The 13948-nt window shown below is 35.1% G+C and overlaps 1 protein-coding gene across 1 annotated transcript; it reads right to left on the bottom strand.

Moving 5' to 3' along the window:
- Positions 1–340: 340 nt before the first annotated feature.
- On the bottom strand, positions 341–12176 carry LOC115975016 (probable alkaline/neutral invertase D). The gene is made up of 5 exons (XM_031095643.1): positions 11911–12176; positions 11270–11704; positions 10285–10716; positions 6815–7373; positions 341–985 (listed from the first exon to the last, which is right to left on the bottom strand). The coding sequence occupies exons 2-5, from the start codon at positions 11666–11668 to the stop codon at positions 690–692; spliced, it is 1686 nt and encodes a 561-aa protein (XP_030951503.1). The 5' UTR covers positions 11669–11704; positions 11911–12176; the 3' UTR covers positions 341–689.
- Between the last annotated feature and the right edge of the window lie 1772 nt (positions 12177–13948).

Below are 13948 nucleotides of genomic sequence, written 5' to 3'. Positions count from 1 at the left end.
TGCTATTCTTACATACCAAGTATGCCTTAAGAGTATTAACTCAAAAACTTTGTGAAAGTCTGAGAGCAAACAAAGTTCTAATAAATGCCTTGATTAAAGCATAATCCAGCCAAGTTCAGTTGTAGTTGATCAATATTTATCTGGTAATTTTTCAAGCCGAGTACTGAGTTGTTCAAAACCACCCTATTGGGCTAGTCTCGAATTGTTCAGACCCCCATTGTGGGAGAGTTGGTTTCACAACCCTAGTATTCTCTGAACTGTCACAACAAGAAGCTGTGAGAGAATACCAATGGATCAGAAGATAATTAAACACTTTCAAAACAACTACTGAACAATGTGATTTTAATAAAAAGTCCACAATATATTTATAAGATCATCCACAATGTCTCTTATCTGGTAAAACAAAGACTTGACACCACCATTTAGCCTGTAAAGAGCTAATAAAAATTGGCACCATGGCATTTGCAGAATGCCTCCCAAAGTTTATAAATTGAATAACAAAATGCATCTTTTATTTGGAAAATCACAAAACTAGTCTTAGCACAGGCTATTGTACACAAGCAAACTTTGAATGAAGCCGTACAAGGCAGGAAGCACCAAAGAATAGTATTGATTTATATAACAAGATGTTTCACCACCTCTTTTTCTCTATTCTTTTTCTCCTATTTGCTTTTACTTGCTTGAGCTTTTCAGCAAGTCCAAGATGACGACCTCTTAAGAGCTGGCTTCATTTGCTTGTCCTCTTCCAGTGAAATCATTCCCAAGTGTGATGGATCCTCTAGCATCATCTTTGCCACCAAATATCCTGCAATTGACCATGTCTGGTACTTTCTTGCCTGCTTCCCAATATACCTCCCAGTTTTCCCATCATAATATTCTGGCCAGTTATCCTTCAGCAGACGATTCTCAGCAAGCTCAATCGCTCGTCTTGCAATTTGTGGTCGTCCCGTTTTAATGCAAGCAGCTGTCAGCAGCCACAAAAGCACTGCACTCGAGATAAAGAGGAAAATATATATTGTCAAAAAAAAAAAAAAGCTTATGAATATCATACACAAACTTGAACAGCATAATTCAAGATTTGTATATGATGCTTCTTGTTTTAACAGTTTTATCCTAAAGTAAAGAGAGAAGGAGAAGCAAGAAACACAAAGAAACATTTATCTTGATTTAGTTTTATTTAATTTTGGAGGTCAATGGTATTTTTATTAGTCAATGGTATTTTTTTAAGGTATTATTATTTAATTGGGTTATTAGCATTAAGTGTCCATTTGGCATGAATTATTTTTATCAACTTAATTTACTATTCAGTTTATTTTTTCTACTATTCATGGGTCCCATTGTACTTTTTGATACTATTCATAGGTTTCATTGTATTATTTCAGCTAACTTTTACCTTCATCTACAATACTTTCAGCAAAAAGTTTAAAGTTTTAACAAAATAAATGGATCCCAAACGGACACTTAATTTCCTAGAGTTGAGGTTACTTTTGAAATTCAATAAGAAGGATTTCCCAAGTGAAATAGAATTAGGGTTTCCTAAACCAACTAGAATTAGATTATGTTTGGTTGGGGCTTCAGAGCATGGAAAGGTGAGAGGATGGAAAATGTTGGAATGATAGAAAAGATTTAGATTTTCACCTTGTGACTTGTGTGTTTGACTATTTGGTACAAATGATGGAAAAGTGGAAGAATGAAAAAGAGAGTTTGTACAAATTTACTACTATGCTCCTAGAACTTTATTTTTTAATATGTTTTATAAGATATTTTTCAATTATTATGTAAGAATGACTATATAATAAAATAAATTTTGATGACGTGGAATCTCACTAAGGTAGGACCCTTTAGACCCACCCTTAGGGAGTAAACCATGGATACATAACCCCACCCACCAAAACCATGTACCAGGTAATCCAAGGAAACGCCTAGAGTGAGGATTGAACCCAAAATGTCTGGTTCTACAACTCATTCCAAGCTTCCAATCACTAGGCTGCACCCTAATGGGTAACTCATAGATAGAATGAATTTATCAAGAGTATAAAGTTACATAAAAAAAATAACTAAAATTTTGGATAGTTTCTAATATATTTTCACAACATATATAAAAATGGAAAATAATAAAATAAAATAAAATAAAAAATTTAAAGGAAAGAAATCAATGGGGCATTCATTTATTTGCCACCATACAACGAGTGTCTATGTGGTAAAAGGTCCACATGCACACATGGATAATTGCAAATTTTTACACTCCAGCTAAGTGAACGGCAAAGATCCACAAACAATGCCAGCCAAAGAACTTCCAGTGCTCACTTATAAAGAGCTCAATGAACGTCAGTGGCATTGCAACATTACCCAAAACCCATGGCCTCCAAGGTACACTCCAGCGCAATTGGTGAAGGGTAGTTGGGTAATTTTAATTGAAGCCCTCTTTTCTCTCTTGTTCTCTCTCTCATTTGGAAAAATGGTGTTTTGGTTTGGTGGCCCAGGTGGAAAATACCTGGAACCACCCCATTTTCTCCTCAATTTTCCACTCTCAACCAAACAAGAGAAAACTCAGTTTTCTTCCCACTTTTCTCTTCTCTCCAACCCCCCCCCCCCCCCCCCCCCCCCCTCTCCTTTTTCCCATCCCCCAGCTTTCATCCCAACCAAAGACAGTGTTAGAGTTTAATTTTAGTAGTCCAGACAAGCACAATATTGTACTCCTATGGAAACAGTTTTAGTAGTCTAGGTACTAACTCCTAGATTTTCTATTCTGCTTAGTGCTGACCCCAAGTATCCCTAGGTGCCAACTCCCAGGTGATTTTTGTTGTTTCTGTCCTTAATTATGTGTTGAATCAAGTTTTGGTTTTGTCCTATGTCAAAAGGATGCCTGCAGCAGTGTATTTGCACGTGCACTTTTGTGTGTTATACACATGAAGAGAATAATGTTCAATAAATCATTGATGCCAATATAACTTATGTGTGGATTGGGGCTAGGTTGGGGCAAAACAAAAGGCTTGGCCTGCTAAACCCATGTAATTTTGTGCTATTCTTGGTACAAGGTGTTGAGCTTTTTTATGTTTAACTAACAGGAAAGAAATAATCTTATACAAATGAATGACATTGATTGGAAAAAGCAACTCTATTATTTTTTTTTGATAAGTAAAAAATGCAATTCAATTATACATTATGTTCAATGAACGGAAACACACATGATTTGATAAACTTGCACGAGGACAATTCAAAGTGCGCCTCAAGGCAAGGCACCTTAAAATGCCTTGAAGCTCAAGAAAGAAGCAGTGCTCCCAGGAAGAGTAGATAAGAAAAAGATGAATTACAACAATTTCTTCCCTTTGTTCATTGTAGATTTGTAAACCACTAAAACCCTCTTATTACTCCAGCCAGAAATTTCCTGCAGCCTATTATTCTTTGTTTTGGCCCCTTTTCACCCTTTAAATCCTTACTTTCCAAGTAATATTCAAACTATTAACCCTAATCACACTCTCCGACATTTTCCAAAACCTAAGCCCAACACAAGCACTTGTAGGCACATTTTTCCTAATCTGTCTTACATCAAAGATTTAGATCCTATCACCTCTCAACTGAATCTTCCAACATGCTTAGAAAGGCCATCTCAGGAAAAAAAAAAAAAAAAAAAAAAACAAGAAAGATTATGAGAACAGTAATATATTGCATGGCTCAAACATGAAGTGCAAACGATGAATGCTGTTAAACCCCACAACCACCAATGGTCCCAATCCACAACACCAAATCCAAACACACACTTAGTTATATCCTTACCACTTGCCGCATCCCCCCACCCCCCAACATCAATCAAGCCAAACCCCACAAAAATCCATACGTAGTTGTTGTGTAACCCCACAGGTCCTCCTCCTTCCTCTTAAACATCCACAAAGATATTTGTCACAGCCTCCTCAACTTTACCATATTCCACAAGCTTCAACATCCTATCACTCTGCACTCATCCGACCTCAACCTCACTCACCAAAACAACATCTAACCAATGAGCTTCAAGATCAAGTTCTTATATGAGCTGAGCTGCAAGATCAAGGTCCAATAGGAGCTGGGCAGAACTATGTTATTGCGAGTTCAGCATCACGAGGTGGTATACTTGACAGCATCACTAACTAAAGCTATTGCCAGAAATTGACAGAGAGAGACAGAGAGGAAGATGGAGGAAAGAGAAGAAAGAAATAAAAGGAAAAAGTGGGTGGCTATTTTTTTTTTTTAAGTAATTTCATATTTTTTTAATAATTATTTTAGTATGAAACTATTTTTCTAATTTCTCTTTAGATTTGAAATCTAAATATAGCAAAACTACGTCCTTTTATAGGATTTAATGGTACGGTTTGGAAGGTGGTCAAAACTCAACATTGAAAACAGAATGAAAGTTAAGGTACATAATTATAGAAATCAAAAATATAGGGACAAAAATGAAAACACTCCAATAAGAGTATTAGGAACCAATTAAGATGTCTAGAAGGATAACATGATAGAAATTGGGATTTTATTCTCCCTCTGGCTCAATTTGCATACAACAATTCTGTCAAGAGGTCTATAGACGTTAGTCCATTAGAAATTGTGCATAATTATAAAGCCTTTAGATCTTCTCGGCGTCCCCACTTGTTTTTGATAATTCGATAGTTAGGGGTAAAGGATTTTGAACCCTAGATGTCTCGATTGGAAATACCAGGAGGTGTCAACTAGTTGAGTTACAAGGCTCTTGGGACATGTGGGGCTTGTTAGAGCCACAAAGTATAGCATTTGTTTGTCATATTCAAGAATTGCATGATGGGATTAGAAAACAAACTCAAGTAATATTTAATGCTCTGTTTGTTTCGATAGAAAACCTCTTATGAAGATAGTTTTCTATGTTTTCCTATATTTGGTACTATCAGGAAAAATAAGTCAAAGTAAAACAATCTTTCGCTAACGGAAAACCCTATTAAAAATATGACATTTTTTTATAGATTGCTTTCCACTAAAATTTTCTGAAAAACAACTCTATCTTGCACCACATAAATAAAGGAAGTTAAGAGGCAATATGGAAACTATTTAAAACATCTCTTTTTCATTCCTCTTCATGTCACTCATATAAGGCAATAGTAATAAATATAGCTGTCAGAATATTTTTCGGTTAGGGGGGAAAGTCGCTTGGCAAGAACCTCCATGCTGCAACTTGAGCTAGTTGTTGGTTTCCGTGTAGCACATTCCCATGGGCCACCTCATCAAGCTGATGGGTTTTACCTACGCTATGGTTTCACCAGATTTAACCTTTTTTGTTCAACCTAAGTTAAGGAGTTCCAGAGCATGAAGTAATGGGCTTTCATTCCCAGGACCACCTCGTCTATGTTCTCCCCCCCACCCACCCACCCCTGATTTCTTGAAGATGTGTGCACAATGTGATAAAAGGCCCCTAGTTGTAACCAATGAAAAGCTAAGGTAGAGCCTCCGAGCCGGCCCAAGTGAAGATTGGCACTCACAGGCTTGAGAAGCAACCCGCAAAAGCTGTGGAGACAGCTGACTCTCCAATCAAGCACACCATGAGACTGTCTACAGCAGACCGCGAGGTTACAATTCCTGTTTCCATTCAACTCTTTTTTTTTTCTTTCTCTTTCTTTATTCTGCTGCATCCCTCCCTCTCTATTACATCCCTCACTCATCCCCACTTTGATTTCTATATTTCCTTTTTTTTTTTCCCCCTGTTCAAGATTTGTTTGTCCCTACATTTTTTATCTATCTTCTATCTCTTTCTTTTATTTCTTTTCCGTCTTCTTAATATTTAAAATATAAGAATGGTTAAAGATATAATTCTCTTAACATATGACATAATATAATTGGTTGACAGGTCATATCCCAATCATGTGTGTAAAGTTTAGCTACAAAATTAGTTATTGCCTTAGTCTACAACCTTACTCAATATCTTTTTATTGGAGATGAATTTTGACAAATCCACTATTGGATCAATAACTATGTCATCAATAAATTGTTTAAATTGCAAGTTTTTGTAATTTAAAATTAACCATAAAATATAAGCTTACAAATTATAAAGTAAAGAATATCCAAATGACACAAAATTTGACATGTGTATAAAGAGCGTAAAGAACATGCAATTTAACGATTAAATTTCCAAAATATGTAATAATGTTTATTTTATTGAATAAGGTTATAGCCTTTGGCTACAACCAATTTTGTAGCTAAATTTTGTCCTTGATGGAAAGGGTGTGACTCTGACCTTGAAGCATGAGATGTGATTGAAATATTCAAAATCACACAACTTATCAAACATAAATATACTTAAAACACACATGGTTTAATCAGGACTGAGTGACATCAAGGAAGATGTAAAATAAATTTTATCCTAGAATTAATGATAAAAGAACCTTTCTACACTAATACTTAATAAACCAACGACTAAAATTAAATTTTATCCTGGTCTCTTGGAACCCAATCATCTGCTTTTATGCCTGAATCATGATTTTCTATTTGGATTGCATCCTTCTATGGTTTGTGTGCGAGAAGAGTGATGGGAAGGACTCAGAGAGATTGCTTTTAGGATAGCTCTTCAAGCACATAGATGCAAGATAGAAAAGCATCGTTCTAGATGGGAACAACATTGTCATCCTATAAAAATCCTGTGCTATCCAGACCTTCACTTGACCCTAACATATGCATATTGACTATTGAGTGCCAAAATGGTGAGTTTATTCCTACCACCTCGGCAAAAAGGTCCTCACTAAAATTCATATTGGACTTCAGTTGGCATAACTTAAAAGCATTGATGTAGAAAACTTGGATAACAAGAAAAGAGGCAAACCTGGCCAAGATCCTCCATTATGGTAACTCCATCTGGTATTCTTGGGATCACAACCAGTTACAATTCTCCACTCATGACTTTCTATTGCAGGATAACTTATTTTCAGAGGCATCTCTCCAACCAACTCTTCCCAGCGAGATTCAAGAAGATCCATAATAGCCATTGATTGCTCAGGTGTTGCAAGAGATGACATAATCGCAACACAATTGCCTAATGCAAACCATCGAAAATCCATTCTTGCAGGACTAACGTTTCCAATAAAGTAACCACCACGTGTTGGCATAAAATCAAATACCCATTCTGGGATCGAATCAGGAATAACATTAAACTTATTTACTGCAGTATGTGAGTACTCCTCAGTCTTGTAGCGGTAAATGTCATTTAGCTGTTGGAAGTCAAGCCAAAAGTAACTTCGCATGTGATAACTCAATGCATGCAAACGCTTCACAATTCGCTCTATAAATTCTTTTCCTTCTGTATCAGGTTTAAGCATTGCCAAAGCACATCTCAACGCCATAAAGAAAAGTGCCTGAATTTCAATTGGATAACCATATACGCCCTGGAAAAGAATTCACGCAATAAAAATGTAAATGAGGAAAGACTTCTTCAAAAGTGTAAAAGAATAACTGAACTCCTGACAAATTCCTCAAGAAAAAGAAAAAAGGTGAAGAAGACCAGGGGAACATTATGTTATGATTTTGGGAAACAGATCAGTTATAACAGAAACAAAAAATACAATTCCATATAAGTTCCATAGGCTATATAAGAGATACAAGCATAATATTAAAAACAGAGGAAAGAAGCAAAAAAGAGTAAAGTTACATGCCAACAATATATGACAAGTGCAGTAGCTGAAAGTATTATACAGAAGTGTCTTGCATTTTTCCTTTTCCCATATCAATGACCTAAAAGAAAGTAAATTTCAGGATCAATGGCCTGTTCGAATTTCAAGACAAAAGGACTAAAGAGTATATTTCAAGGACTAATTAACAAACAACACAATTTGCAAACTAATAGAACGAGAAGTCTGCCAAAGGTAAAGCATGTCAATTCAAAAACGAATACTATAATTAAACATAACAGGTTAACATCAAGTATTTAAAACCAAAGGGCAAACTAGAGACAGAATGACCACTTGTGGGAGCCATCCAATCATACAAAGTATGTAGAAAAATCAACTTCACCGCCAACATTAATCATTCAAGGACTTCAAATGTCCAGTTATTTTGTTCCTTCCAAATAATCCACATGACACAGAGGGATTGCATTCCAAATATCACCATTTTTCTGCCTAGAAAACTGCCCCTTCCAACATGCCAACAAATCTACACCCTCTTTGGCATAACCCACTGCACCCCAAAGAGGCATAAAATGAAAGACTGCGGATCTCTATCCATAGAACAATTTAACAATAAGTGATCATAGACTCCCCAGCTTGCTTACACATACAACAACAATCCACTATGATAACATAAGCATGCCTGGCACAAGAACCAGGCTATGGATGAATTCCTTTTATACAAAAAAAAAAAATGGAGATAATAAGTGAAAAAATTAAAATAATACTTCTTTAATTAGAAGATTAACTAAGGAAATGCAGTGAAGTCAATCAAGAAGAGTTTCTGAATAAAACCATACTCTCAAAAATTTGACAACTGCTAATTTTACTCCCCACAAACTTACTTCGAATCTAATTGTAGCTATAAACTACTTGATGTTCACTACAATGCAATTGTTTTAGCCAAAGCATCAAACTATGCAAAACCTGCTAAATCATCAAAATCTATGCAGTATTCAACACCCCTAGGCCTTGGCTTAGTAGTAGCTTTTCATCAAGTAGAGGAAAAGGCATTGAAATGATTTTTCAACTTTAAAAAATTTAAAATTTAAAATTTGAAAAAAAAAAAGTAATAAAATGAGATTTAACAGCTGATAGTGTAGTTTTAAAATAATATAAAAAAATAAATTTAAAAAAAAAAAAGGCATCAACAAATATCCGAATAAGCAGGACCAAGGAATGAGAAAGTTGAGCAAGGAATCAAACAGAGGGGGGCATAACTAACAATTTCATCCCATTTTTGTTTGATCTTCTTGAATTGGCTTAGAGAATGACTCCCATGTACTCCCTCTTTCAATAATGTAAGTTTGAGTTGCCAAATGCACTTATTTGAAAGAAAAGAATTGATGCAGAACAGAGGGCTTTGATATTAAAATTGATAAAAGATAGAAGAATTCTCAAGGGGAATGTCTATTGGGAAATTTTTTTAACACGAAAAAACAAAAAAAATTATAGAACATAGGAGTCACGTCTAGGTCACTTGGAGTTTGCACCAAGCAATGAAAAAGGAAAGATAGAACCTAGGAGTCACCACCTAGGCTTGCTTGGAGTCAACACCAAGCACTAGAGAAAATTTTCAACCAAAACAAAAAAGATAAGAGACAAAGTAATATATTGTAGAGAATAATGCTGGAAAGAGAGAATTGAGAACAGTTGTGTGACTTACTTTTACAAGGAATATGGAATGAAAAGTCAGCATCCTCATTGAACAGTTATAAAAGCAAATCTTAATTTAGATGAGGGGTTGACCCATAAAGAACATGAAAAGGACTATGCAAAGATCAAATAAAAGCATTTGCATTCATTCTATTTGGGTATACTAAATTGGAAACATCCTCAACAGACTAAAGAAAACAAATAAGTAAACATCTGCATCTTCATGTAAATCCTTTCCATATCCTACTAAAGCACATCAAAAAGAGGGAAGTGCACAGGAAACAAGAGAAACTGGGTTATCCATCCTTACAAGGCAGTGAGCATTACAAAACAATAAAAATTTTCATATCGTTATGATTAAGAATTTCCTCTCCGTCTCGAGGCTTTTACAAATAAATAATAATCCTGTTGCTACACTTAGTATGAAGCATTGTAACAATGCAAACATCATTGAGTTTTATTCTTATTTTTTTACAGGTATGCGAATATCTTTTAATGCTTAATAGATCATTCTAGAACTCAAAGTCTCTGTTGCAATACGCTCAAACACTGCTAAAACCAATCCAAGTAAATAAATATTAAGTGAAAATAATGTTCATTGTCACTAACAACATATACCTATGAAAACAAGGATTTATTTAGTCATAAGAAAAGAAATTATTCCAGGAAGCCATTAAACTTAGACCTGACTTCCACACCAAAGAACAACATGGCTAAAAGATAACATTGCACTGAGCAAGCTAATTCTTCATTGGTTCAATTGCTCTTCTTTTGAAACTAAAATTGGCCGGTCAACATCAACCAAGACCACTTAATGAGGTGACCTTGCTTTCCCGTAGAAACTTTATATATTTCATAATAAGAACCAAACAGATTGGTAAAGGAGCAGCTAAGCATTATCCAAGCATCTTTGACAAAAATTATTTATAAAACTAAAAAAGTATATATGAGTAAAATCATTTTAGAGGCAGCTTACCATTCTTCGATCAATCATAGAGCATCCATCTGCACAAAGCAGAGTTGGGAATGTATCAAACCCCTCCGACAGACATAAAGTTAAAATAAGCTTCATCCCCTTTTGACAATCTGATGTTTCTGCAAGAGTTAAATCCCCTGTGGACTTTGTATAAGCTCTCAGCAGAATTATCCACCAAAATCCAGAGTCAACGGGAGCAACTCTCCCAATGGCACTCTCACCAAAATCTGCAATAAGTGTATCTGTTTTTCGAATAGGGTCATGAAGAACTTTGAAGCTGGCTGGCATTGCACCTTCCCCAAGTTTAAATCTGTCTATTCTTTTTTCCCACCCTTGAAGGTACAAAGTCTTCAAGAGAAAATTCTTGACTATGTCAGGCTCACCATTCATCAGGAAAGCCAGAGCGCTAGGAACAAAATCTCGTACAAAAACCTAAAGTGAATCACACATCAAATTAGATTTATAAAACATACACGAAGTTCACATACAGTGTCTGTGCTTAGTGTCATATATTTTGTTTATAACCGGTCCAAGGCCCAAAAAAAAGAACCCAGATGCAGTGAATGAGAATGGGTCCACTACAGATACCAGTTGGGGTGTCCCTTACTAGCGAGGCACTATATCAGACCCCGGATGCAGTGAAAGAGAATGACTTTGAATAGAAAATATGTAGTCTACCTATACTAATCTGTTGAGGATCCATAACAACTCCAAAAATTTGGGAGTAAGACCCAGTTGTTGCTGTTGTTATTGTTGTATACTAAGTTCATAAGTCATCATGTTAAAAACATATAACAAGTTTAAATGGGTCCGTTCTTTTTAGTTTCAAATGGGTTCGTTTTCCTCTTGAATTGAATCAAAGTTTTCAATTTTAAGCATTTAAAAGATACTATTATTCTAGCAATCTCTAATGGGTGTGGTACATGAATTGGATCATAGTAGATTACACAGTGAGCTCATACAATATCAAAAAGAGTATATATACCTGATCGTAGTTTAGAACTTCCTCAGAGGCATGGTCAACAGCAGCAATAGTCCCAACCGGCTGACCCCGAAAATGCACCAAAGAGCGGCGAAGAGCCTCCCAAGCGTCAGCAACCATTGGATGAGGCTCGAATGAGTTACGAGCCGAAGAAGCCGGGGTATCAAACCCGGACCTTCCTCCGGGGGAGCACGTGCTCTCAAAGTTATCTAATCCTCCTCTGGCTAGACCGATCGACAACTCACTCAACGACCTCTCGTCGAACGATCTCTGCCTCTCGATGTTGAGCCTCGGCTTATCGAGAAGACGAGAGAGATCGTAGTCGTCCATTTCCGAGATGGAGCAATGCGAGCTCACGTTTCTAAGTCCCACACCTACTCCCATCTCTTTGCTCCCATCCATATCTCTCTCTCTATCTCTCTCTCTCAAAATCGAACTCTGCAACAAATCACACACACAGTTTCAAACAAAAACCACATTATTACAGAACTTTAATTACCTAATCTATTGCAAAAATTAGAAAAAAACAGGATCAATTTTCAAAATCTACAATGGCAGATCAAGATCAACAACGAAGCAATTAGATGATAAAGAGTGAAAAACAAAATGAACTATAATTTGCAAGTAAATTGAGCAATCTGTACCTGAACAACCAGATCTGAAAAGAGACAAAAGATCCAAATAAGGAGAGGGAGGGAGAGAGAGAAGAGCGAAGCTCAAATAGGAAGGATGAGGAGGAGAATAAACGGTGTCGTTTTATCGCCGGCACTCTGTGGTGGTCGGAGGAGGAGGAGGAAAAAATAAAAAAAGAATGAAAGAGCGAGGAAGAAGAGGAGAAAAAATGAGCATGTCTACCACCGCTGTTATTTATAGGTGAGAGAAACAGTGTCTCAAATGCAAACGGATATTCATTTTTCCAAAATAATTACAAAACCGAAAAAATAGGTGTAAGTAACCTTCCCTTAATAGAATTTTCTTTTTCTTTTTTTTTTTATTAATCTACCAACTCCGAAAAGTCCAATTGTCGAAACTCTAACTAAAACTACGTGGAAAGAGAGAGAGAGAGAGGAATAGCCGGTAAGACCGCACGAGGAAAATTTGGTTTGCCCGGAGCTGTCTCACGTGGACTCAAAATCGATTTTGTGTCTGACGTCCTCTGACTTTTCGTTTTTTTGGATTTTTCCCACTCAACCTATTTTTCTTTTGTTTTTGTTTCGGTTTCTGGTTTTTTTTTTTTTTTTTTTTCACGTAAAACCATAAAATCCACAGCTTTCCATGCTTTTTGGACCACCACTTTACTTCACCCCTTACATTAACTCTGCCACCCATAATTTATCAAGCGATATTATGGCAAAGTTGTAGGTTTTGTAAAGTTGTAAATTCACGTTTGTCCATTTGTTGTTCTTTTTTTTTTTTTTAATTAATTATTACTGTGTATCTTTGACATGGTGATAATTCTAAGAGATAGGGGTCGAATTCAAGTTTGAAGAAAATTTCACACATATATACTTAAATTATATTAAAATAGAATTTCAACATCAGATAAAAAGTTAATAAATATATTTAGAACATTGATTTAAAAGTACTTTTAGAAATTTTTTATATTTAAACTTTCTTAAAATATCACTTGTTAGCCGTACCCTTATTCTTTTTTGGCTGGTGAACTTGTTTTTGTTTTATCCGTTTTATGTTTGTGATGTAATTAATGGTGTCATAATTTACAAAGTTGTTTTCCCGTTTTTAATGTAATAGTAAAGTGATACTCTGACTAATTAATTTTTTTTTGATAATCTGACTAATTAATATTATTAATTATGGTTAGGTGGGTGTAGTCTGAAGATTTTTTTTTTTTTTTTTTGAGAATCATGAAGATTATTTTAATCGATTGACAGCTGTGTTACCTGTCCAAAATGTCTGCCTAATTGCACTTTTGCCTCACAAGCGGTTGGGTGTCCTATTTGTGTTAGTTGGCTAGGAATTTTGCCGAAACCCTAAACCTAAGTCTCTTATCCTACCTGTCTTTTCTCTCATTGTTTTTTCTCCATCTTCATAGACCCACGTGCCAATTAAGGGAAATACTAAAATTACTACTAATTTTACTATGGAAAAAAATTATCAAAATGTGTATTAATTTAATAAATATTTTTAGAAATATTTTATGTAAAAAGAAAAAATAAATTGACTTTTTGAACATATTTATATATTTTTCATAAAAGTGGTATTAAAACTTTCATGAAAGTTGCCAATTAACAAATACCTTAAAGTAGTCGTTAATAAGATCCTTTTACTATAAATATTAAATAGACATTTTTTTTTTTTTTTTGAGATGATTGATAGAAAAATCAACAAGATTATTAGTAGTATGGGATAAAGCTTCTTCTTCTCACATATAGTAACGGTTTGGGATAAAACTTCTTCTTCTTTCATAGTAATTGTCTCGTTAATTCATGGTTGGCCCATGTCTTAGGCAAGTTAAGTAGTCGCCTAAGACCTCCAAATGAAAAAAGACACCCAAATTTTAATCTATGTATCAAGAGTATTAATTAAGCACCCCACATGTTAGCCAATAGATAAAAAGTATTTTATTTTCTTAAAAAAAACTCACAAAAATAATATAAATTAATACTGGGTTAATACAAAATGAATTACATAAACTTATAAATTGATGTATCATCAAACATA

This window comes from Quercus lobata, chromosome 2 (genome assembly GCF_001633185.2).
Source record: "Quercus lobata isolate SW786 chromosome 2, ValleyOak3.0 Primary Assembly, whole genome shotgun sequence".
In the NCBI taxonomy this organism is placed as follows: Eukaryota; Viridiplantae; Streptophyta; class Magnoliopsida; order Fagales; family Fagaceae; genus Quercus; species Quercus lobata.
This window is presented reverse-complemented; position numbering and strand designations above follow the sequence as displayed.